Source organism: Excalfactoria chinensis, chromosome 4, assembly GCF_039878825.1.
Source record: "Excalfactoria chinensis isolate bCotChi1 chromosome 4, bCotChi1.hap2, whole genome shotgun sequence".
NCBI classification, from domain to species: domain Eukaryota; kingdom Metazoa; phylum Chordata; class Aves; order Galliformes; family Phasianidae; genus Excalfactoria; species Excalfactoria chinensis.
The window spans coordinates 7,512,036-7,534,058 of NC_092828.1; the positions used below are offsets into that span (position 1 = coordinate 7,512,036).

At 37.2% G+C, this 22,023-nt stretch overlaps 1 protein-coding gene across 5 annotated transcripts in view; it reads left to right on the forward strand.

Moving 5' to 3' along the window:
- NSD2 (nuclear receptor binding SET domain protein 2) overlaps positions 1-22,023 on the forward strand; it is a 96,597-nt gene that overhangs the window by 47,602 nt on the left and 26,972 nt on the right. For all 5 annotated transcript variants that reach the window (XM_072336782.1, XM_072336781.1, XM_072336783.1 and 2 more), the window contains exons 3-8: positions 6,166-6,331; positions 10,821-10,987; positions 11,338-11,832; positions 16,870-17,014; positions 18,028-18,105; positions 19,527-19,645. In XM_072336782.1, coding sequence (XP_072192883.1) covers positions 6,166-6,331; positions 10,821-10,987; positions 11,338-11,832; positions 16,870-17,014; positions 18,028-18,105; positions 19,527-19,645 — 1,170 coding nt within the window. The remainder of the gene's footprint in view (positions 1-6,165; positions 6,332-10,820; positions 10,988-11,337; positions 11,833-16,869; positions 17,015-18,027; positions 18,106-19,526; positions 19,646-22,023) is intronic.

Sequence of the window (22,023 nt, forward strand, 5' to 3'; positions counted from 1 at the left end):
TACCCATCGTATGGTCACATGGAATAAAAACAACAACTGTGGTTGTGCTGGGAAGAATGAAATTTAATATCTTCAGAGGTAATTCTTCACAGTGTCATGATCTCAACACCCCCTTTTTTCAGGTGATTAATTACAGAAGAAAAGATAACTTGAAGGTAGTTGTTGTAAAAACTGAATATGAGTGGTTTTAGTAAAATATCTGTGTTAGTATCAAACAGTTAGAAATCTCATCTTGTTTTGATATATGATGGTTTTATGTCCAATTCCCCTGCAGGCTGCACCTCGCTACACAATGCGATGCATGTTTTGCAGAAGTCCTGCAGATGTTTGGAGCAAGGCGCAGTTTGCAGACGTGGGTGCAATGATGCTTTGAGAACTGCAGTCTTTGGATTCTCTGTAGTGTCCTTTTCTGTTGTGCTGAAGATAAGACACAAAACTTCAGCAGTTCATTGCTTCTTTCTTCATGTTTCCTCATTATTCTCCATTTTCTAGCAATAATTGAGCTTTTTCCAAAAAAAAGCATCACTAAGGTGGTTATTTCTATGAGGATGCTATATTTAATAGAATCATTTAGAATAAGTACTGGCCTCACTTTGGAATAAGTCTTGGGTTGTTAACCTTTTTATTTGAAGCCGTAGTATATATTGAGGGATTTGCACTGATTTTAATCAAGCTTAGGTTCTGATTTTTGGTTTTGAAGTGACTTAATGAGATTTTTACATTTAATGAGAGTGAGAAGCCACTTTTGTGTCCTGAATGTTAGAACGTAACTCATTAGGAAAGTAGCTGCATCCTTCCATTCTGTTGCCTGGAGGCTGAACAGTGATTTGTCCTTTGTCAAATTAAAGTCTTGAATTTTTCAGGAAGCAAAAGCTTTCCTAACAACATAATTATGATGGTTAGTTCTAAAGGAAGATAAGTTTGGAACCTTTGTCTTTTTATAAGGAGTATCTTTGTCTGTTTGTTAATAGTGAACCCAGTCATTGATAACATTTTAAGTGACAAAAAGCGAGTCTTTTCTGCTTTGTTGTCCCCTTTTCCTTCAGACAAGTTCCCATCTCTCCTGTACCTCTCAAAGGAATGGATTTCTATAGGCACCTCCTTAGTTCACTATCTTAACTGACAGAGAGGCAAGAGAAGACAAAACATATCATTTTTATTTTTATTACACAAGTCTGGGATAAAAAATGTGCTGTTTCATCCACTAATACTCTCAAATAGAGAGCAGAACTGGAAAAAATACATGGTCTTGGTCAATGAGCACTATTTCATATTGAAATGATAAACTCTGTTTCTGTGTTCTAATTTTGATTTGAAGTACCTTTTAACTGCGTACATTCTGCTTTGGAACCTTGGTTATTTTATCCTAGATCCTAACCTAGATCCTTTGTAATGCTAGCAAATGTTTATTCCAGAGTGCAAGTGGGCGTGCAGCAGTCTGTATGTATAGCGTGGCCTAGCAGAAGTTCTTGGTGCAGGATTACAAACTGGTATTACTTTCATGCAAATTGAATTGAAAGTGAAAACAGGAGGGGGAGATGCCTGCAAGTTGTTCAGAATGAGCCCCCCTGTTATGTTACAGAATAAAATGCGTGCCGTCTTCAGTCTGTTGGAAGTGTTCTCTTTTCTGGTGATACATTCTCCATCACTTCTGGATGGCGTTCTATGTCTAATCCTCGTGACAATTTACAGTTAAATGAAGTTGATGGTTTCTGTAGCTTCCAAAGTTAGTTCAGTGAAATACTATTCTTGTCATTTCAGTTAATTTACAGTTAATTTGAGGGTTTAATTCCTTACACATGCATGCACATATACACTAAATAGATCATTACTTTTTTATTAATATCTACCATTCTATTAATATCTTTATTCTTTACCACTGATAATTTCAAAACGGATAACGTAGCTCAGTCGGACATCACCTGGTAAGCCTTGAAGGTGGCTTTTTAATGAGTACGTTAGTCCTTTGCCAGCTTAAAACTGATCATAGTACTTTCATAACCAAGTCTACAGACAAATGTGGAGCTCTGCATTCAGTGCAGCAACGATGTTGTTCTTAAATGCATCATGCTTTGTAGCTGCTTTAAAATGATCTTAAATTTTGAAATTACCCACCAGACACAATATGTTCTTGTCTCTTCGCATTCATAGTCAGCCCAGAATTAAATGAAAATTGGCTGAATTCTTATGATGGGTTGTAGACACAGTAAATTAAATGCAAATGTTTTCTATGACCAAGCCATCGCATTTCACTTCTTTGGTCTGGTAGAATGCTAACAGAATTGTCAGGAATTCCTGTCAATCTGCCTGTCACTCATCACTTATGACAGTGCTGAGAGAAATGGCAAACAAATCTTGGAAATGTTCAGAGAAGAGGAAAGACACGTTAAATATTCTTTTCTTCTTTGGTATATCTCAGCCTGTTACAGTTGCTGTCTTGGATGAATTTTTAAGAATGCTGGTATTCTTCAAGGCATAATTTCTTGCAGAAAAACTCAGTTATGGTAATTGAGTTACTCTGTTCCACAGTCCCCCAGACAAAATAAACTTGAAATCTGTCTAGCTGCCTTTCAGAGCAAGGCTTTCATTAGGGTTCAAATCCAGAAAGACAGAGATTTCTGTTGAAACCAGTGTCTGCAGTACTAAGGAATGTGGAGCCTATCAAATGGCCTGTGTGATCTTCAGTCATCACCTACTCGCCTGGGCTTCAGCCATCCTATTTGTGTAACTTCTCTGCAATTCAGTGTTTGAATAAGGGAAAAAAAGCCACTGAAATTATTGGTTGAGGTAGGAAAGAAAGAAGCTCCCAAACTGTTTCTGCCTGTTGGCTGCAGAAGGCTTGAAGTCTGGCACAGGTGACTAATAGAGGTATCTATCTCAGAGGTTGCAGAGCTTGCTTATAATTGATGTGGGAGAAGTAGGGGAAATTCTAAACTAAATGTGTTTGCTTCTGTCAAAAGGACAAGAGAATATAGGACATGGTAAAACAGCAGGCCTGACTTAGTTTAGCACTTACAGTAAGCTCTGAGTGATCTGTGCTCCTCTGCAGCACAGCAAATCCTATGGACTTCCACTTGTTTACATTTGTGGTAGGTTATCCCATTAGAAATTGGAACCATTTTAAGGAAGCCTATATCTTTTCCACTTCAGGCAAGAATGTCATCATTAGAGGCAAAAATTGAGGGGAAAGTACTTTAAAGTAGTTTGATTCATTTGAGCTTCCTTCACTTTGCAGTTGTGCTCTAAAATAAGGAGTTTTTCATCTTATTTTGCTTGTTCAAGAATCATCACAAAAAGAACTGGTCTACTGTTGAAGCAATATGAGTTACTCATCACAGACCACCACAGGAATGCTTCCAGCCCTGCCTCTCCATGTTCTACAGATGCACAGTAATTGCCTGCATTATTAACTGCATCTTGTTAGGGATACTCAATTATTGCTTAAAAAAAAAAGGCCTAAACAGCAATTCCTGTTTTCCTCTGGAGAAAAAATGCTGCAAGCCACATTGTTTCTGTACAGTGAATACAAGTGTCTCCTGAAAAAGCTCCAGCCCTATTCATACAATAACACAGATTAAATCTATGTACTTGACTGCCTGCCAGTGTCTGTCATTTCCTGATGGTTTTTGAGTAACATTAATACTTAAGATTTCTAATGCTACGCTGTGCAAAAATCCTTTACAGAGAAAATATTAAAGAGGCTGTTACAGGGCTGCTTGTTTCAGAAGTACATGGCAGGCGTTTCACCTCACCATTTATAGTTGAGCTACCTAATAGAATGGATCAGGAATGAGGAAATCAAATGAAATCAGGATGATGTGGGAAAGGAGAATGACTGAGAATGAGCTCACATACAGTCTGTAGGTTTTTAAATAACCTCCTCACAAAAAATATGCAAGTCAAATTCTGTGCTGCATTTTGCCATCCTTTAAAGGACGTACATTTTGTCAATAAAAGAAAGCATAAATACAGAAAGCATCACAGAGATCAGCCTTGCGGTTCTTATCAGAGGGCTGTCGTTTTCCCAGTTTTTTTAATCATGATCCATCAAAGAAGCTGAAATTCGTGACGCGCTTGTAGATGTGTTGAAATGCAATATGCACCCCTGTAGTGCCATCCCTTTTAGATTATGTGGCAGTAAGAAGCACTGCTGGAGCCTTTTCATTATTCCAGCCAGATCCCTCTCAGATTGTAGCTGTAAATCTTTTCAGCTTAGTTGCGTATTCTGAAAAATCCTGGGGCTTGTAAATGAAAAATGAGGTTGAGAATCCTGAATAACTTCCGCATTTTCAGTTAGATTTTTCTGAAAATATTTCCATCCCATCTGTGTTGGTTCAATGTTGAAGTTGGTTTTTGTGTCTTAGGATTAACTTATTTTTCTGGACCTGTTCTTAGCGTACGTGTTTCTTAATTTGTAGCTTTTCAGCTTAACTTTTTATGTCATGTTTAACTGCTAGAAAGAGAGCGTTGGGTTTTTCACATCTGCTTGGAATCTCTCATGTCTTTTGAGAGTGCTGGACTTGAGGCAAGCTCAGCAGCAGGGGTTTTCTGACAGTCTTGCAGATTCCTTAGAGAGCCAAAAACCTTGAGACATGGGAACACAGCTCTTGCTGCAGGCACATGAACCAAATCTAAATTCATCTGTAAAGCTGAATCACTGGATGAGTAACTGCTCCTAACCGTCAGATGACATAGTGTCATGTATGTTTACCAGGAGCAGCTTTAAAAGCTTTGAGGAAAGGAGTTTCTCAGTACGATGAGCTTTAAGTTTGTTTTCTAGCAGGATGTACCTCTGTTTGAGTATTGCTGCTGCAGCATGTCAAAGATTTGTTGTTTGGTTTTGTACAACAGTGTTAGTCTTAATAGCGTTCTCTGGGTTTAAAAGTCTATTTATAAGGTAACCTTGTCTGTTTTGATTCAACACGGTGTTTCAAATACTGTATATTTCCACATTGTAGATTTTCAGGTTCTTAACAATGTTTCCCCTTTCCTCTTGCCACTTGTATTAATTAAAGCAGAATTTTGTTCCAGCTCTAACATTAAATTTACTGAAAACCTGAAGCCCTGGTCTACCTTGTGTTTGTTGAGCTAGTAGTACAGAAGATGAATAATATAATGCATTACACATAAATATAGAATAACAGAAATGCAAAAGAAGTAATTATTTTTACTGACACCTGCAATGAGAAATGTTCTGTGCTTTCTCACATCCAGTGTTAAAGTTTACCTAGATAAGGGCGTTTGTTATTTACATCAGATAGAACAAAGTGAAGATAAAAAGAATGTCACTAACTTCATAGAATGTGACATGGTTTTATTTTCTGAATAAATGTCTGCACTGGTGAATTTCATTATAAATAATAACAAATGTGGTCCTGTCAGTGGGAAACATAAAACTCCCTTGTACTATTTAAATCTATCCATTGAGGTGGAAAGAGATTTGTGATAGTTTTCCAGCAACTGAACTACCTTTAGAGCATGAACTGCACACTCACAAACTTCAGCTTCTAAAACTGGAATGGGGAAAAAAGACGTTGCAAAAGGGTGTGGGGGTGGATGGTTTGTGTCATGCTTTCCTTACAATGTAGAAAGAGAACTAAAGAATGCAAAATTTGGGGATTTTTTTTCTTGACTGGTTCTGCACGCTGTTACTGCTTAGACATAAAGACATTGCAATCTATTCTAGATTTGAATTCAGAACAGAATTTTTGTTTGTATAGCACTTAACTTGACTGATAATGTTCAATAAAAACTGAGATTGACTCTTCTGCATCTTCAGTTGGTGCTCAGTGAATGTGTTTGGAATTAAAGCAAGCCTTCCCAATGGTCTCTCAGCAGTTACTCAGAACGATAAAGGCAAACCACAGCTTACATGCCGATATTTCAAACTAAAAAGAACAAATAGAACTTGGTTTTCTTTGCTGTGAAAGAAGAAAAAATGTGACTTAATTTTTGTTATGTATGAAGTATAATTATTGTTTGCTAGCGAGTACTGTAACCCTTTATTTTAGTTGGTATTTCTTACTTTTTTTCATTATCACTATGATTTTACATTTTACTTCAATGTTTCAACAGAATACAAATGTTTGTTGTTTATTTTTGAGTAAAAAATGAATCTGAAGAAGAAATTGTAATAATATTTTTCCCTTTGTTTTCTTCTTTAAGGCTCCTGCTAAGAGAGATTCAACACAAATTGCCATCAAAGATGACAAAGTCCATCTGTTAAAGTATAATATAGGAGATCTAGTGTGGTCGAAAGTATCAGGTTTTCCATGGTGGCCATGTATGGTTTCTGCTGATCCTATTCTTCATTCCTACACTAAACTAAAAGGTATGTCCGTGATGCTACAAACATTTGGATTTCTTTCAGAATGTAGATTTTTTGGGGAAAGTATCTGTTTGTTTGTATCAGTAACTGAACCAGTTCATCACTGTCAAGAAGGATGCCAGTATCATGCAAGCACTATTTTTGAGCACACAGCAGCCTGAGTTTGTTTTTTCTACTGTATTGGTGTTTTGTTTTTTGTGTTTATTTTAACCTGAACATTGTCAAAAAGAGATCGACGTTTTGATCTGTGAAACGGAGTGAAATCCTATTAAAAAATTACCTGATGCTTTCCATTGTTTTTATGGAGATGTCGGAGCAGTGATACAGGCTGAATATTTTATTGAAAACTCATGGTGATTAGATAATCCAAATGATTATGCTTTACTAAAAACAATCTCTAACTCATCTTAATTTTCTTTCACTCATAGGATCTATAGTTGTCTGCAGACAACATTAGTTCATTTTAAATGCAGGCACAACTGAGTGAAATTCTTATGTAGGAATCTCTACCCGTTTATTCACCATCACATTTGTAGTTTCTTACTCTGTTCTTATACCTTAAACTGTAAAGGCTTATCTGTGCTGGTTGTAGAATGATAAAGTAACAAAGGTTAGAAAGGATCCCTGGGAGCTGTATGGTCTCTAATCTAGACCAGGTTGCACTGGGCCTACTCCAGTACAATGTTTAATGTCTTAAAAGATAGAGACTGTACAACCTTTTATATTAGTACCACGTTCATCAAGACTTTGTCTCATTCTTCTGTATATCCTTCCCACTCAGCTGTTTAAGACAGCTCTCTTACGGAGATCTCTCCAAAAGTCAGTGGGTTTGATGTGGTTCGTTTTCTTCTGTTTGGTTTTTGGGGAGTGGGGGGAGTTGAGACATAAGAAGTGAAAGGTCTCTGAACGTCTTACTGTGTACATCATGTAATCTAGCTTCTTGTTGGCCCCCATCTTCATTTTTCTGGGGAACCCAAAACTAGGTAGAGTATTTCAGAGGTCTTATGGGGGCTGAAGAGAAGGCAATCAGCATATCTGGCAGGCTTTATTCTTCCTAATGCAAGTACCCGGCCTTCTTCACTACAACTTTGCACTGTTGTTTCACATTTAATTGATGTCTACAAGGACTCTGTACCTTTTTTTTTTGCTGTCTGGTTGGACTGAAGCATCCCATCTGGTTCCATAATGTAATGCATGTCCAATTTGCTTAAGTGCTTCCACAGTATTCTCAGAGTGGTGCTTCATTCTTACAGTCCTGGTCACTAAAGAGATCTGAAGGCCTGGGGTAGGCATTACCAACTTAACAGGAAGAAAGATATGGAGGCAATGAAGACATAGAGTGTTTTAGCTTGTTCAGTGTCCTTTGGTACTTAAAACTGAGCATTCCTTAGGCTTTCCGTTTGCTACTGTTGCACTTAGATAAAGTGTTTTTGCAGGCTTATTGTGTCACTCATTAGTTTTAGCTCCATCTGAACACTGTGAAGTGTTTTATTGTGTTTATTTCAAGTTTTAATGAAAGTTTGGAAAATCTGCTAGTGGAATCCAAAAAAGCTGTAGATTAAGGGGAAAGCAAGTTAATAGGAATATCAAACCTAAGTAGGAGCTCATAACCTTGCTTTTTTATTTGTACTCCGAAATACTTTGATATGTTTTATTAGATCAATAAAAGGTTTTCGTTTCCTTTGCGGGGAATAGAGTAGGGCGTCTACTTGTTACTACAAAACTTTAAAGTATGTATTTCCAGGGTTGTTGTTTCTTTTGTATGTGTGTGAAAGAACAGGGAAGAGAGGGGTTCTTTGTAGTTGGGGGGTGAAAAGGGCTCTCTTCCTTCACTGCTCATTTGTTACTGAGGTTGCATTGAGAACTTGGAAAACAGACTTCATATTAGAGTTAAAAATGTCTTACGTTTAGAGACTATAAACATGTAGGATTGGAAATGAGAGTGATCTTGATGCTTTGTGGGTGGGGTCTGAAAAATTCTGCTTGGTAGGAGTAAGTAGATTTTTATATTGGTAGAAGACGAAGCTGGAAAATGAGTGGAAAGCTGCATTATTGCAGAGAAGAATCTGAGTGTCATAATAGCCCCGTATAGTTTTGTCAGCTGTAGGACCAAAATTGTACTGTCGTAAATAATGCTGTTCATAAAATACATGAAGTAGATCCTTTGCTTTTTCAGTGATGGCACCATGTTCATTTCATCCAATTTGAGCCATCCAAAAGGAGGCTGAGGGGAGACCTTATCACCCTCTTCCAGTACCTGAAAGGTTCTTACAGTGAGAGTGGGGCAGGTCTCTTCTCACTAGTGACAAGTGACAGGACGAGGGGAAATGGCCTCAAGTTGCACCAGGGCAAGTTCAGGTTGGATATTAGGAAGAACTTCTTTACAGAAAGGGTGGTTAGGTACTGGAATGGGCTCCCCAGGGAGGTGGTTGAATCGCCATCCCTGGATGTGTTTAAGAGCTGTTTGGATGTGGTACTCAGGGATATGATTTAGTGAAGGGTTTTTAGAGTTAGGGTACTGGTTAGGCTGCAGTTGGACTTGATGATCTTCAAGGTCTTTTCCAACCTGGGTAATTCTATGATTCTATCTTATTTTAAGAGATGTGAACCAAATGGAGAAGGTACTGAGAGAACATAAACAGCAACATAGTGTGAGAACAAACTGAAGGATCTGGATTTGTTTAAGCTTATTTCTGAGTCTAACTTGTGGAGTATTAACAGAAAGAGGTGCCCACATATTTTCAGCTGTTAAATTCAAACTCTTGGAAAAAATATATGGGGGAGGGGAGGCGGAGAGGGGAGGCTTTTCTGGTATTTACTCTGGAGTTGGTTTGGGGCTTTCCTTTTCCTTCAGAAAATTTGAGTAGCTCTTGGGCAGCCTTCATAATTAATAAATACACACTAATGATTTTCAAAACATCCGTATGTATTCCCAGCCTTGTCTTATCTTCCACTACTGTTTACTGCAGAGACATCATCAAAAGTCTTCTGTTCCAACTAGAAGAGTTCTTTTATATGGGAGTTGTAGAAATCCCCAGTTAGGTCTTGGTATTTCTCATTTCTAGGATTAGGATCAACAGTATGTATAAACAGTCTGAATTTCTTGCTGTTTATACGTGATTTCATCATTCCAGCTGCTTTGACTTGGGAAGTTTGTAAGTTTCAGCTTGCGGGATGCATGCTTGAGTATAAGAAAGCCCATACTGATCGGAGTTGAGCTCCCATTTCATTCAGTATCCTGTCTCTGACAGTGGTCAAGATAGTAGGGTATCATAGAAGACGAATAATAGTGGTAAGCCCCACAGAACACTCTCCTAACCCTTTAGTACGTGGTGGTTCCAGGATTCTTTGAGCCAAAAATTGTGTCTTTATTTGTAATAATCCTTAGTACTGTCCCTTATTTTGTCCAGAAGCATTGTTATGGATTCTGTCCACAGGAGACACCTGCAGATTCAAAAATAGGTTCAGTTATTCTATCAGCAGACCCTATTACTTACACTAATCAATTAGGCAAGTACAGATACCCTGTATTACACTGCAAAAGGTAGATTGCCTTGGTACTGGGTTGCTGAATAATCAAAGGCTTAACATCTTACATATACTAATATGGCGGCACCTTGAAAAACCATATAATGCTGCAAACTGGGCAACCAATCCTTTCTAGCAGGATTGACAAGCACAGATGTGTAGTTCGTTGGAGTTGAAACTTTTCTTTTCTACGAAGGATGCCCTAATCTAAATAATTTGCAATCAACAAATCCGCATGTTAAAACATAGGAAGGAGATGCTAGAAGATATTCTAAGTCTGATTCTCTTAACTCTACCATTTGCCATTTAGAAATTCATTGCTAACTGTGAATTCTACCATGGATTTTGAAAGTGTTCTGTTCCCCTTTCTTAGAATAATTTAGAGAGGAAAGATTATATGCCTGTTACTTAGAGGAAACAGCATTCCTCTTTATGATTTAGAAGAATGTTTCTTGTCTAGATTTCAGAACTGTTCTCCCATCTACCACACAAATCCTTTACCATTCTTGCTCTGATTCCTTACAAGCTTGGTTAGGATGAAGTTTTTATTGCAGTTGTTAAAATTAGCTATGTGTGCGTTTCTATTCAGGAATACTGGGGAGTTTAGTCAGATTGGAGGTCAGGCTGAGTGCGTAGATGATCCAAGCTTTGAAACCTTGGATTTTTAATTCTTTTTCTTATGTAGCATTTTCAGAAAAATGCAGCTTATATGTAAATTAGTACAGAATGCACTGACAGATCATTGTTAAGTTGATTTAGCAAAGCATATTATTGTTTAGGTTAAGCTAGTGGGCTTTTATGTCAAACTTAATCACATAACCTAGAGACTTTGAAACCAGCAAGTGGATGCTTGGAAAGTCAACTGTTCGTATTGTGCTTTGGTCAGTGTAATAAATGTAGCAGCTTGCAAAAATTAGAGAATAATTTCAGTTGGATCTTAAATACATTTGTTTTTATTTTTCAGGACAGAAAAAGAGTTTTCGTCAGTATCATGTTCAGTTTTTTGGAGATGCTCCAGAACGCGCCTGGATATTTGAGAAGAGCCTTGTGCCATTCAAAGGAAAAGATCAGTTTGAACAATTGTGCCAGGAAAGTGCAAAACAAGCCCTCACTAAAGCAGAGAAAATAAAGGTAAGAGGCTACCAAATAGGGCAAGATTTTCAGACTTATTTTACTGTTATAGGTACGTATTGATGTAAATAGATGTTCTGGCAAGCTTTTAAGCTGGCATTTTATCTTATATTTTATGTGCAGATGAGAAGCATGGGGTGACACATCACTGTTAACTTATTAAAAGTCACTATTGTTCTGCTTTGTCAGTGAATAATGCTTCATATTATTACTCTCAAGTACAATTCCATTTGAATAACTGAATTGTAAATATACATTACACTTAGTCGCTTGGAATTGTTCTTTGTTGATGTTGGTATCTTTGAATGAAAAACAAGCAAATTTCTCACAGTATTTTCTTAATCTTGCAGATGTTAAAGCCTGTTCCAGGGAAGCTGCGACCACAGTGGGAGATCGGTGTTAAGCAAGCAAGTGAAGCAGTAGGCATGACAGTGGAAGAACGGAAGGCAAAGTACACCTTCATCTACATTAGGGACAGACCTCATCTTAATCCTCAAGTGGCAAAGGAAGTTGGCATTGCTGTGGAGCTTTTAGAGGAGGAGGTAGATGAGTCATCTTACTCAAATGAAGAAACCACTGAAAATCTGAAATCAATGAAGGAGTCTGGCATTCCTAACAAGAGGAGGAGAAGGACATCAAAATTGTCTGCCACTGATGATATACAAGAAAGCAGTCAGTTGGAGACTAAGAATATTACTCCTCAAAAGTCATCCGAACAGGCTGAATCCAAAAGAGGGATAGGCTCCCCTCTCAGTAGAAAGAAAACTCCAGCATCTACTCCACGAAGCAGAAAGGGCGATGCAGTATCTCAGTTTTTGGTCTTTTGTCAGAAGCACAGAGATGAGGTTAGTGTTTTTCAGCTGTTACTATGGATGATTGCCTCTGCTCATTTCTGTACTTAAAGGAAATTCTTCTCTTTAGTTGACAACTGTTACTTTAGAATGCAGTAGTAGTACTCTGAGCTTGACAAAGTACACCTGCATCAAATCTTGGTCCAGAGAGAGGAAAGAATGTATGTAAATAATATGAACAAAATAGTGATAATGCTGTTCACTTCAAGTATGTCTTATTAGTATCTTCCTACATAAATTAACAGTCCTTTTTCTTAGTTTTATTTTTTTAATATATGTAAAATGTAGTAGATATGCTATACATATGCTCAGGCAAATATAAGCAAGGTTATATTGCTTATGATCATTTACTTGCAGTTAGTTTGTGCATTCATTTTGATAACATGGCTCAAATTATACAGTGTGTTCCCATGTCTCTTAACTCCTCAAAAACTCAATTTCCCTACCTAGAGTCCTTTGCTGAGCTTCAGAAAAAGCTTCAACAGTTACCAAAGTGTATGAAAATCACTGTCAGTGTGCAGTATCTTGGGACAGAAACTAGGCCTTCTTGAGAGGACTACACTCCAGGGCAAGGTAGATTAAATAACTACCATAATATCAGCATTTCATAGGAAGCCTGTTAGAGGTATAAAAGCAGTATTATTGTTCTAACTCACTACTTTAAAATCATGAGCATCATTTTTCTTCCTTACAACCCTCTGCTGCATTTGCAGCACTATTCCATGCACTGGTGGAAGGATGAGTTCTGATGTTTTATATTAGTTGTACTTTTCTGTAATACACACAAAGGCAGAAAGTTAGAGATGACTTGGTCAGAGACTTCAGCTGTTAAATGCTTGATTTCAATTTAAGCTATTTGTGTTAGTAAATATTAACAAATCTGAACGTCATAAAGAAAAATTGAAAGCCAGATTATATTGTATGGTGATAAATTAGTTGTAGTTCTATTTCAGGATCTTCTTAGATCTCAGGATACTGATGAGAGTAAAAATGAAAGCAGTGTGCATGTAGCTTCTAGTGAGTCTGGTTTACTTGAGAAAAACATTGGCAGTTCAATTTGCTGGCTCTGGAAATGAGCATTTTGCAGCTAGACTATTAAATACAGATTTTGATATTCGTTATGAAAAGCTGTATGTGTGAAACATCTGTCTCATGTTTAAGAGAGTTCTATTTCCATTTCTGTAAACAACCTTGCATCTTATGTAATGGCAAGAGAGTATTTCCTTGGCCTGTAACATATGCAACAAGAAGCCTTGTGCAACACTGTGGCATATGAAATTACTGCTCTGGGATAAATGAGATTATGATGATTGGTTTTATCCAAACACATCTTACCATGGAAGAGACACGCTGATGTTCTACTTTGATTTTCTATGCCAGTTAACATGTGTCGTTCCTTTCTGTGATTATACTGTAGCTCTCAACTGAATAGATGAAAAATACAAAGGATATTGCACCATTTAACACTGAGGAATTGCTTCATCTTCCCTGCCACTCTGAGACACTGAGAAACTTCTATAAAACTGAAAATTCACGCTGATTATAACAGTTAATATTCTACAGAGTTCAAAGCAGAGTTTCAAAATATTACATATATAGAGAGGGATTCTTGTTTTTTCCACCTAGAATTCCTTGTAATAAAAATCAGTCATGAAAACCCAAATCCATGTGATAATGCAATTCGTTCTAGTAGATATTGAAGCACTTCTGTGCATAGAACAGAACGAGGTTACAGATGTGATGGATAGCAACAGCTACCAGTCCTCTATCAAATTAAGACTGTTAGGGCCTAATTTTTCCCTTCTCTTGATATGAAGATGACTGGAATTTTAGATACCAGCTACCTAAGTTTGGTTAACACTTCAAGCCTGTTAAGTTGCTTCTAAAAAGGCAGTTTTGTGTCTCCAGTGAACTGTGGAGACTGTATCCAATTAATGCTCAGTGTTTTCCCATCTGTTTGGCTTATCTGTTTTAACTTGCGTAGCTTGCTGTCCATGTAAGATTTTTTGGATGGTTGTTTTTTTTTTTTTCCTGTTGTAGATACTGTTGTTTCTTATGGAGTGATAGTATTAGCTTAAAAAACAGACCACTTTCCAAACCACTCATGTTGGTGTCATCTGAAAGAATAGAGTATGGTTCCTTACGTATTTGCAGATAGGTACTCAGGAAATAGGAGAACTGGATTTACAAGCGCTTCTCCCATGCTTGGGAGAGTGAATGGGAAGGGAGGACTAAAAACATCTCATGTGGGGCTTCTTAAAAGTAGATACATTTCTACTGTGTCTTGTTTGGAGTCTTGTATTAGGATTCTTGTATCAGCGTTTTTATTAATTGCTACTTTCTGTATTGATTTTCTGAGAATGGGACAAGAATAGTTGAAGTTTTCAGAAATTAATAGTGGCTCCTTGAAGGCTGGGTAACGAAGGATGCAGAGCTGTTCAAGTGGGTCCAGAGGAAGATTATTAATGGGCTGGAGCACCTCTCCTATGTAGAAAAGTTGAGGTAGTTGGGCTTGCTTAGCTTGGAGAAGAGAAGGCTCTGGAGAGACATCATTGCGGCCTTCCAGTTCCTAAAGGGAGCTTACGAACATGAGGGTGACAGACTTTTTACATGATCTGATAGTGATAGGACAAGGAGAAATGGATTTAAACTGAAAGTGGGGAAATTTAGATCAGATGTTAGGAACAAATTTTTTACTCAGAGTTGTGGGGCTCAGGCACAAGCTGTCCAGAGATCTGTGGGTGCCCCATCCCTGGAGGCATTCAAGGCCAGGTTGGATGGGGCCCTGGGCAGCCTGATGTGGTGGTTGGCAACCAGCCCACAGCAGGCTGTTGGGTCCAGATGGTCTTTAAGGTTCCCTTCAGCCTGAGCCATTCTGTAATTCCATGAACTGCTGGAGAAAGTTTTTAGTGATTTAGCAGGAATGCTTCCATGAGAGAAGGAGGCATTTAAACTTGGAACACTTTCATAGTTATAGTGACACACTGAAGTATTTTGTGCAGTTACCAAAGGAGTTCCAATGTATTTTATACTGTTGGCTTTCCTGTGCACTCACAGTGTGAAATACAACCATCATAACTGTTAGAGGAAAGGTGTTTTGACTTGAGATAAAGGTATTTTCAGTGAGAGACAAAGCCATATCGTTTATGTTAATGACTTGATTTGGGCCTTAAGTCTTTTTTGAGGTAAATTAAGAACTGATTTCATTAGTAAATGAAGCATTAATATCATTAGCAGGGTGTACAATTGAAGTTTTCTGCAAGTATAAGGAATTGTTGAAAATCAAGACAAATAAGAATGGAGGTAGTTTGCTTTACTTGGATGAGCTGGTATGTGCCTGATCTAAGCACCATGTTTTATACAACTGTAGTGATATCGATTCCTAGATCCAGGATTTTTCATAGTTTTGTCCATGTTTAGAAAAATCTCTTGAAGAAGTTCATGACTTTCACATATTCTGTTTCAACTACATATGGGAGGAATTGAATGTTATAGTATGAAGATGTTGGTGTCCCCATGTGTTGCATGCGTCCCCTGATAATTAAGAAACATGGCTTTATTTTGCCTGTCATTTCACTGCTTTCCTATTTGATTGACAGTTGTTTTTATTTGTATTTTATTGGAGCTGGAGGTAACACTAAGGCTATTTGTGCAAACACAGGTAGATATTCCTTAGAAAGTTAAGTAATTCTATGCCCTAGTTAGACACAATGAACTATATGCAGTCAGCAGCCAGTGGTCAGAATTGATACTACCTAGTTTGCTTTACAGAGTGAGATGTGTGGAAGAGGTATCTTGTCGATCTGTCTGTGTTGTCTACTCAGTAACTTTTTGGACACTTCTCAGGTTTAATCAGACTTTGAATAGAGGCCCCCAAAGGTAGTTATCTCCTATGAGCGAGTAAATTATATGAGATAAAAGCAAAAAGAATTCTAGTACTGAAGTAGGGGGAAAATTACATGTGTTTTCTTACCAGGCTCTAATTAATCTCAGTGGAAGGAAGATATTACAACCATTCCAACCCCTGGAGAAGCTTTAGTCACACATGTACCTTGCCTGACACCAGAATTTGTAATGTAAAACAACTCAGTTCTAACAAGTTAGGGTTAATTAGTTCCATAGAAAAAGACATCTTACTGTTGAATGGTGTTACTGTTTGAACAGTTGGCTTTATTGGCCTGCTTCTCATTTTGCTCCGTGATTTTGGGGTATTGTTTGCATCACTACAGTAATAAATGGTGGGACTGCTGATTAGAACTGGAGAAGGCTGGGTAGTGAGAGAGTGACCAAGGGCTGTGTTTCATTTTGGTAGAATGCAGAATCTTAGAGTTTTCTGATTTCTGTAAGTTACCAAATCTGCCTTTCCTTAAGAGAAAGTATGGAAATACTGAAGGGGTTTCTGGCTTTTTTGTTGGTGTTGAATAAAGTACCTAGGAAGTCGGTTAATTTCAATGTTGATGGCTATTGCGTATTGCGTTTCTATTAAGAAGAGATGCACAGCTTTTTGAATTCCCAACATCTGTGTAAATACTGTAAAAGGACAAATGTTACCTCAGATGCTAATTTGAGTAGGTCTCTCTGCTAAAACAGGAGATTCCCTATGAATAGTGAGTTCTACAATAAATTGCTGGATGTCTTTATAGACAAGCACATACTCCAAAATCATTTGCCTGTTTTCTGTGGGATGGACTTTAACTTCATCCAGTAATAATTGAACCTTTTTGAATCATCATGCCACAGGATTAATATGTACTCAATTTTCTGTATATTAAAAGGCAAATGGTTCCAAAATGGTTCGTAATGATTCTGAATATGCTAAAAGATTCTCTTTTTAGAGAAAGAAATGGTTATTAAAACAAAAACAAAAACAGCAACAAAACTGGGTACAAAATGCTCAATTGTAGTTCCATCTGTAGCAGAAACATTAGATAACTTGTTTGTATCCAGTTTTCTGAAGCTATAGAAGAACAGATTCCGTCCTTTTCGTTGGTCTTCTTTTTTTTTAATAAAACCCTATTTCTGCATGTATAGGTGGTTGCTGAACATCCCGATGCTTCAAGTGAGGAGATTGAAGAGTTGCTTGAATCGCAGTGGAACATGCTTAGTGAAAAACAGAAAGCTCGCTATAACACAAAGTTTGCCATAGTGACCTCTCCCAAATCTGAAGAAGACTCTGGTAAACGTAAAACTGTGCTAGTGTACTCTAACTAAATTTGATAAGCATAGTGGTGTTAAACTAAGCACATATTTGAGACCTGTAGGGAAAACAGCTTTCACTGTTTTCCAGTTTTAATTCTTGGTGTTTGTGCCAATAGCAAAGGAATGCCAATGGTTACAATAAAAGCAACCCATGAAGTCTACATTTCTTGCTCATTGTTCTGAAAAGTTGTTATATGTAAACCTTCTACTGTTTAGAGATTGCTGATTTCTCATTCTTCTTTTGCCCATAAGCAGCTGCCGTTGCATCCACTGCCTGTTATAGGTGGATGCTGGGAAGGGAAAATGAAGTGTTAGTACCAGTAAAATTAGAGCTGCCTTTTTTAAAAATAGAGTAGATAGTAAATGGCTTCAGAAGGGTGATCAGTGCTACACCTCTTCTTAGTATGAATACCTATAGTGTATTACCTCATCATCATCAACTCAGGAAGAAGTATTCTGATCTTTATTCTTTGTCCTTCATCCACTTGGCATTTTATTGTAATATGCGAAATTTGTAGGACATTGTAGAAGACTTCAAATACGTTTTTTTTTTTCTTTCTCCTTTTTCTTGTCGCTGTTGTCTAGCATTTGCATTTAATGATCAGTCTCAATTATTTTGCAAAGTACTTGAGGGTTGTGGAGTCATGTATTTGAGAAAGGAGGGAGGTAGTTTGGCACTTACATGGATTTTAGCAATTTTTTAGTAGTTATCACGTTTCAAATTGAAATAGATGTTCACTATAAGAAGACAATGTGGAAGTATTAGAACGAACAGGTGCTGCTTTGGGCAATGACAAGAATGAGAGTGAGTGTTTGAAAGTTTGTGAGACTTGGAAAATCTTGTATAAAAATGGCAGTCAGTTTTGTTAACTATCTGTGTGTGTGAAATAACATAATTTTGTGGAAAATTGAAAAGTTTTTAACTTTAAAATTTAAGTGTCAAATATTTGGATATCAGTTTAAAAAAAAACACATTCTGTATCTCTCAAGGTTCATCATTGAAGAATATTGGAGAGGCCAAACGTAAAGTGTTTCAAGACTCACCTAAAAGGAGATCAAGATCCAGAAGTAATTGAAATTTGTGTTGTGTGCAAATAGTTCATTATAAGTAGCTATTGAGTGTATTTTTTTATGTAATCGCCCACGTATCATCATCTCTTTATTTTATCTCAGATGTTGTCTTCCTTGACGATAGAATTTTAATGGATCCCAAATTAAATATCTAAACGCTGTAGTGCTGAATTTTGTTCACCTTCCTCAGTGTCATATTGCAAGAAATGTAATTGAAATTGTACCTGTACCAGGTGTTTCTAGTACATATATTGTGTACATTTATAGTTATCTACAGATGAAAACATGTCAATTGAATCGTTTCCCTACCCAAATCCTCTTATCTTAAACTTGGAAGAATACTGTGGGATTTGTTTTACTGGCTTTTTGTAAGTAGCAGGTTCTCCTGGAGCCACTTCAGTCTGCTTTATGAAATCAGAGTCCTAGTTTTTTTAGATAGGAACATTAATTTGAAAATTATTCATATTTTCAAGTTACTATATTTTTAATATTTACAACTATTTGTTCCCACTGGAATGGAATACTTGCAGCTGTAGGGCAATTTTCAGTTTACATATTTGTGCCCCTTGAGCTTTCAGTCTTTGAATTAATACTCTGTAGCTTCATAAACTAGAGAGTACTGGAGAGTGTAATGATGTTGTCGTTTCATCCTGATGAGCCAGTATACTTCTTAAACCTTCATCTATCTTTTTGTGATAGAGCAAGTGTACACAATTGCTGAACCTAGGGAAAGAATATATAGGTTAGTCAGTGACCTTTTGTTATTTAGCTAGCTGCTTTTGAACTTCCTAGTGAATATAGATGTGTGAATAAGTCTTGTTTTGGTTTAAAGTGACCAAAGTGAATCTGTTCCTAAGAATTCTGGTTCACAAAGGAAGGGGATCTTATGGTCTCCTGTAAAACGTAAGTAAGCTTGTTGGAAAGAATCTAGAATTGCTATGCCAGAGAGAGAGAGAATTAATCTGTACAGTTGGTGATAGCTTGTTTTTTTCCAGAAGCCCCTTAAGCTTCCAGGGCCTTCACCACTATCAACTGGAGAACTCCTGTTGGAGATGTAAAAATTAGATTCATGATGAAACGCTATTAGAAAGTGGCAGAAGAGTTAAAACCACTTGCAGTCTGACAATATGAAACAAACGTTGGGCAATAATACTCAGATCTAGTGCTTATGTAGGCAGACTCGCCTTTCTGAAATGACAATTAAGCAGTTGATTTGGATGTGTTTATAGCTTGCCTTCAGCAACAGAAACCAGACCTTAGGCATTAAGAGGTCATCAAACTGTGTTAATGTTTAACCATGTTTAGAAATAATGACTGAAAGAAAAGTAACTTAAATAATAACTAGATCAGTTCAAAATAATTTGAAAGTGGGTTTTAGATTATTTTTCATGTAAGTTTCCCCCATCCCCCATCCCAAGGTAACTTACATGGAAATAAAAGAAACCAAAAAAAGAGGACAAAGGAACCTACAGAAGATTTTGAAGTTCAGGAGGCACCTAGGAAAAGACTCAGGATGGATAAACAGAATAATCGGAAGGTAATTATGTTGTTGGTTTGTTTGGGTGGATTTATAGCAGCACCAATCACATTGCTGTAGTTAAGTTTGTCAGCATTTCCATTTCCAGGACTAAAAAAGTAATGTCTTTGTATCAAATTAAACTGTTGTAAATATTCAGAGAAACGTGAGCTTACTGCCATGGGTTTTCTTCTTTGGTTTCAAGCAAGGAGATGTGAAGTTGCTTTTGCTACTTAGACTGTGGTGAAAATGTGTGCTGAGAAAATCTGTTTCCCAAAGGAATATGCAGAGGCATGACATCTCAGTATTGCCAAGCCTTACAGTACTTCTCCTTTCCCCGCGAATCAGATTTCAGGCCTGCATACAAGAATGTGTACAAGAATCTTTAATGTGTTAGTGATACTTCTTTTATACAAGAGTTGGGGAAGAGAGGAATCCAAGTCAAGCAGAATAGGAAAACTTATTTTCAAGAACTGGATAGAATCCTACAGTACATTTTAGTGACATCTTGTCTAATTGCATAAGGTAGGCAACTGTGATAAAAACAGCATATTTATCACAGGCTTCTTTTCAGTTTAACTTGCTTGTGAGAATTTTCCTTACATAGGTCACTAAAATTATGTATATAAGTGTCAGCCCAAATCCTGTAGATGCTCAAGGGTAGGTTCATTTAGCTGTGCTTTCAGACCAGTGAACTCCTTGGGTTTTACTTCTGTGAAGAGAGCATAGATGTTTTCAGATGTGTTACTAGAGTACCATACTGTGGTGTGGGTACTGCAGACCTTGCCAGAGGACTTCAGTGAACAGTGGTTAAATGAAGCAAACTAATATATGGAAAGGTGATAGATTTATTTTTGAATGAATTCTGGAGGTCACATTTAGAGATGTCAGTCTGGTAGGCTTGTTATTTTATCCAGACAACTGGTTAAAGCTCACTGTAGACAGTAAGTAGAATTTCAGATAACCAGACTTAAGTAACTTATTAGTAAGGAACAAAGATAGTTCTTAGAGAAGTTTTGTTACCTTTGCAGAAAAGAGGGACAAAAGTGTTTTTACCCTTTCTGCTCGGAGAGTCCAATGATCAAGTATCCATTTTATATTCCAAGAGAAGATTTTTAGAAACTTCACATATATGTCTAATTGATTTGAATTACTATAATGCACTGGATGCAGGGAAATAATTAAGTTTATTTATTGAAATTAAGCCTTGTTACAAAGTCCCTGTTTTGAATGAAATAAAAGTTCCTTCTTTACCATCTGACCAGTTTTTGTTTGCAACAACTGGCCTAGACCATCACAAATAGCATGAAGGGTGGTTACAGTGTAGCGCACAAAGAGGAAGTTCTGATATCTTTGATACCATGATGCAGATGTGACTATTAACAGGAAGTAAATAAAATAATGGAGATAAATGATAAACACCACTAATAATACCGGCTTAGGTAACGTGCTACATTCATTTGGAAGGTGGTGTCCTTTGTTTAATTTATCAGAATTAGTTGCAGGGAGTCTGGTGTGCGATTTGGAAACTCTAAATGCATAAGGCTTTACTTTCTGAGCTTCTGCCCTCAGAAGGATCAGTTATTTTAGAATGGCTGCTTTCTGCTTTTTTGTGTTTTTTTCACTGGATAATCTTTTCGTCATCTTCCTGCCTCCACCAGCCCAGGGTCCTGGCTCTATGTGCTGCTGCTTAGTAGAATATGTAGTGAATGGCAGCAACAGTGTCTACACAGTGACTCAAAAAACCAAACGCTAGCTATACGCTTCCTCCCTCTATTCCCAGATTGCGTGTAGACTTATGGTACAGTGTTTTGGGATAGATGAAGTTTTAATGGTTTTTCATGAGCTCTTGCTGTGCATTACCCTTTTCTTTTTGTCCCCAAATACTCTTACTTGGAGAATCTGAGTGTTGTTTCACACGTGACCAAATCATATATGAAAGTTTTGAAAAAAGAATTTTCATTCATTGATGCTTTCATGATGTATGTGAAATGCATGTTAATAGAGGGGATTCTGTAAAGCCTGCTTTAAACTGCGTGAATTAGCCTGTACGTTTTTATTCACTGTACACAGCAGCATCAGTGGCAGGATGCCTTAGTCTATTTAGTACAAGTGTAGTGCAGCACCTTTGTAGTACAGTCTCACCTTCTCAGTACCTTCTCACCTGGACATCTTATATAAAACAGTCAGATAAAGAATATATGAAAAAGTACCTAAAGTTTGTTCTGTGGAGTTTTTTCTTATTGATCATTTGAGTATTTTTATAGTGTTGAGCATTCTTGGCTACAATTTTATTGTCTTCGTATTTGAATGAATTTGTAAGATACAAAGAAAACAACAGTGATATCTTGTAAGGAACAGTGTCTAATTTTGACACAGCTTTGACAACAATTTCCCCA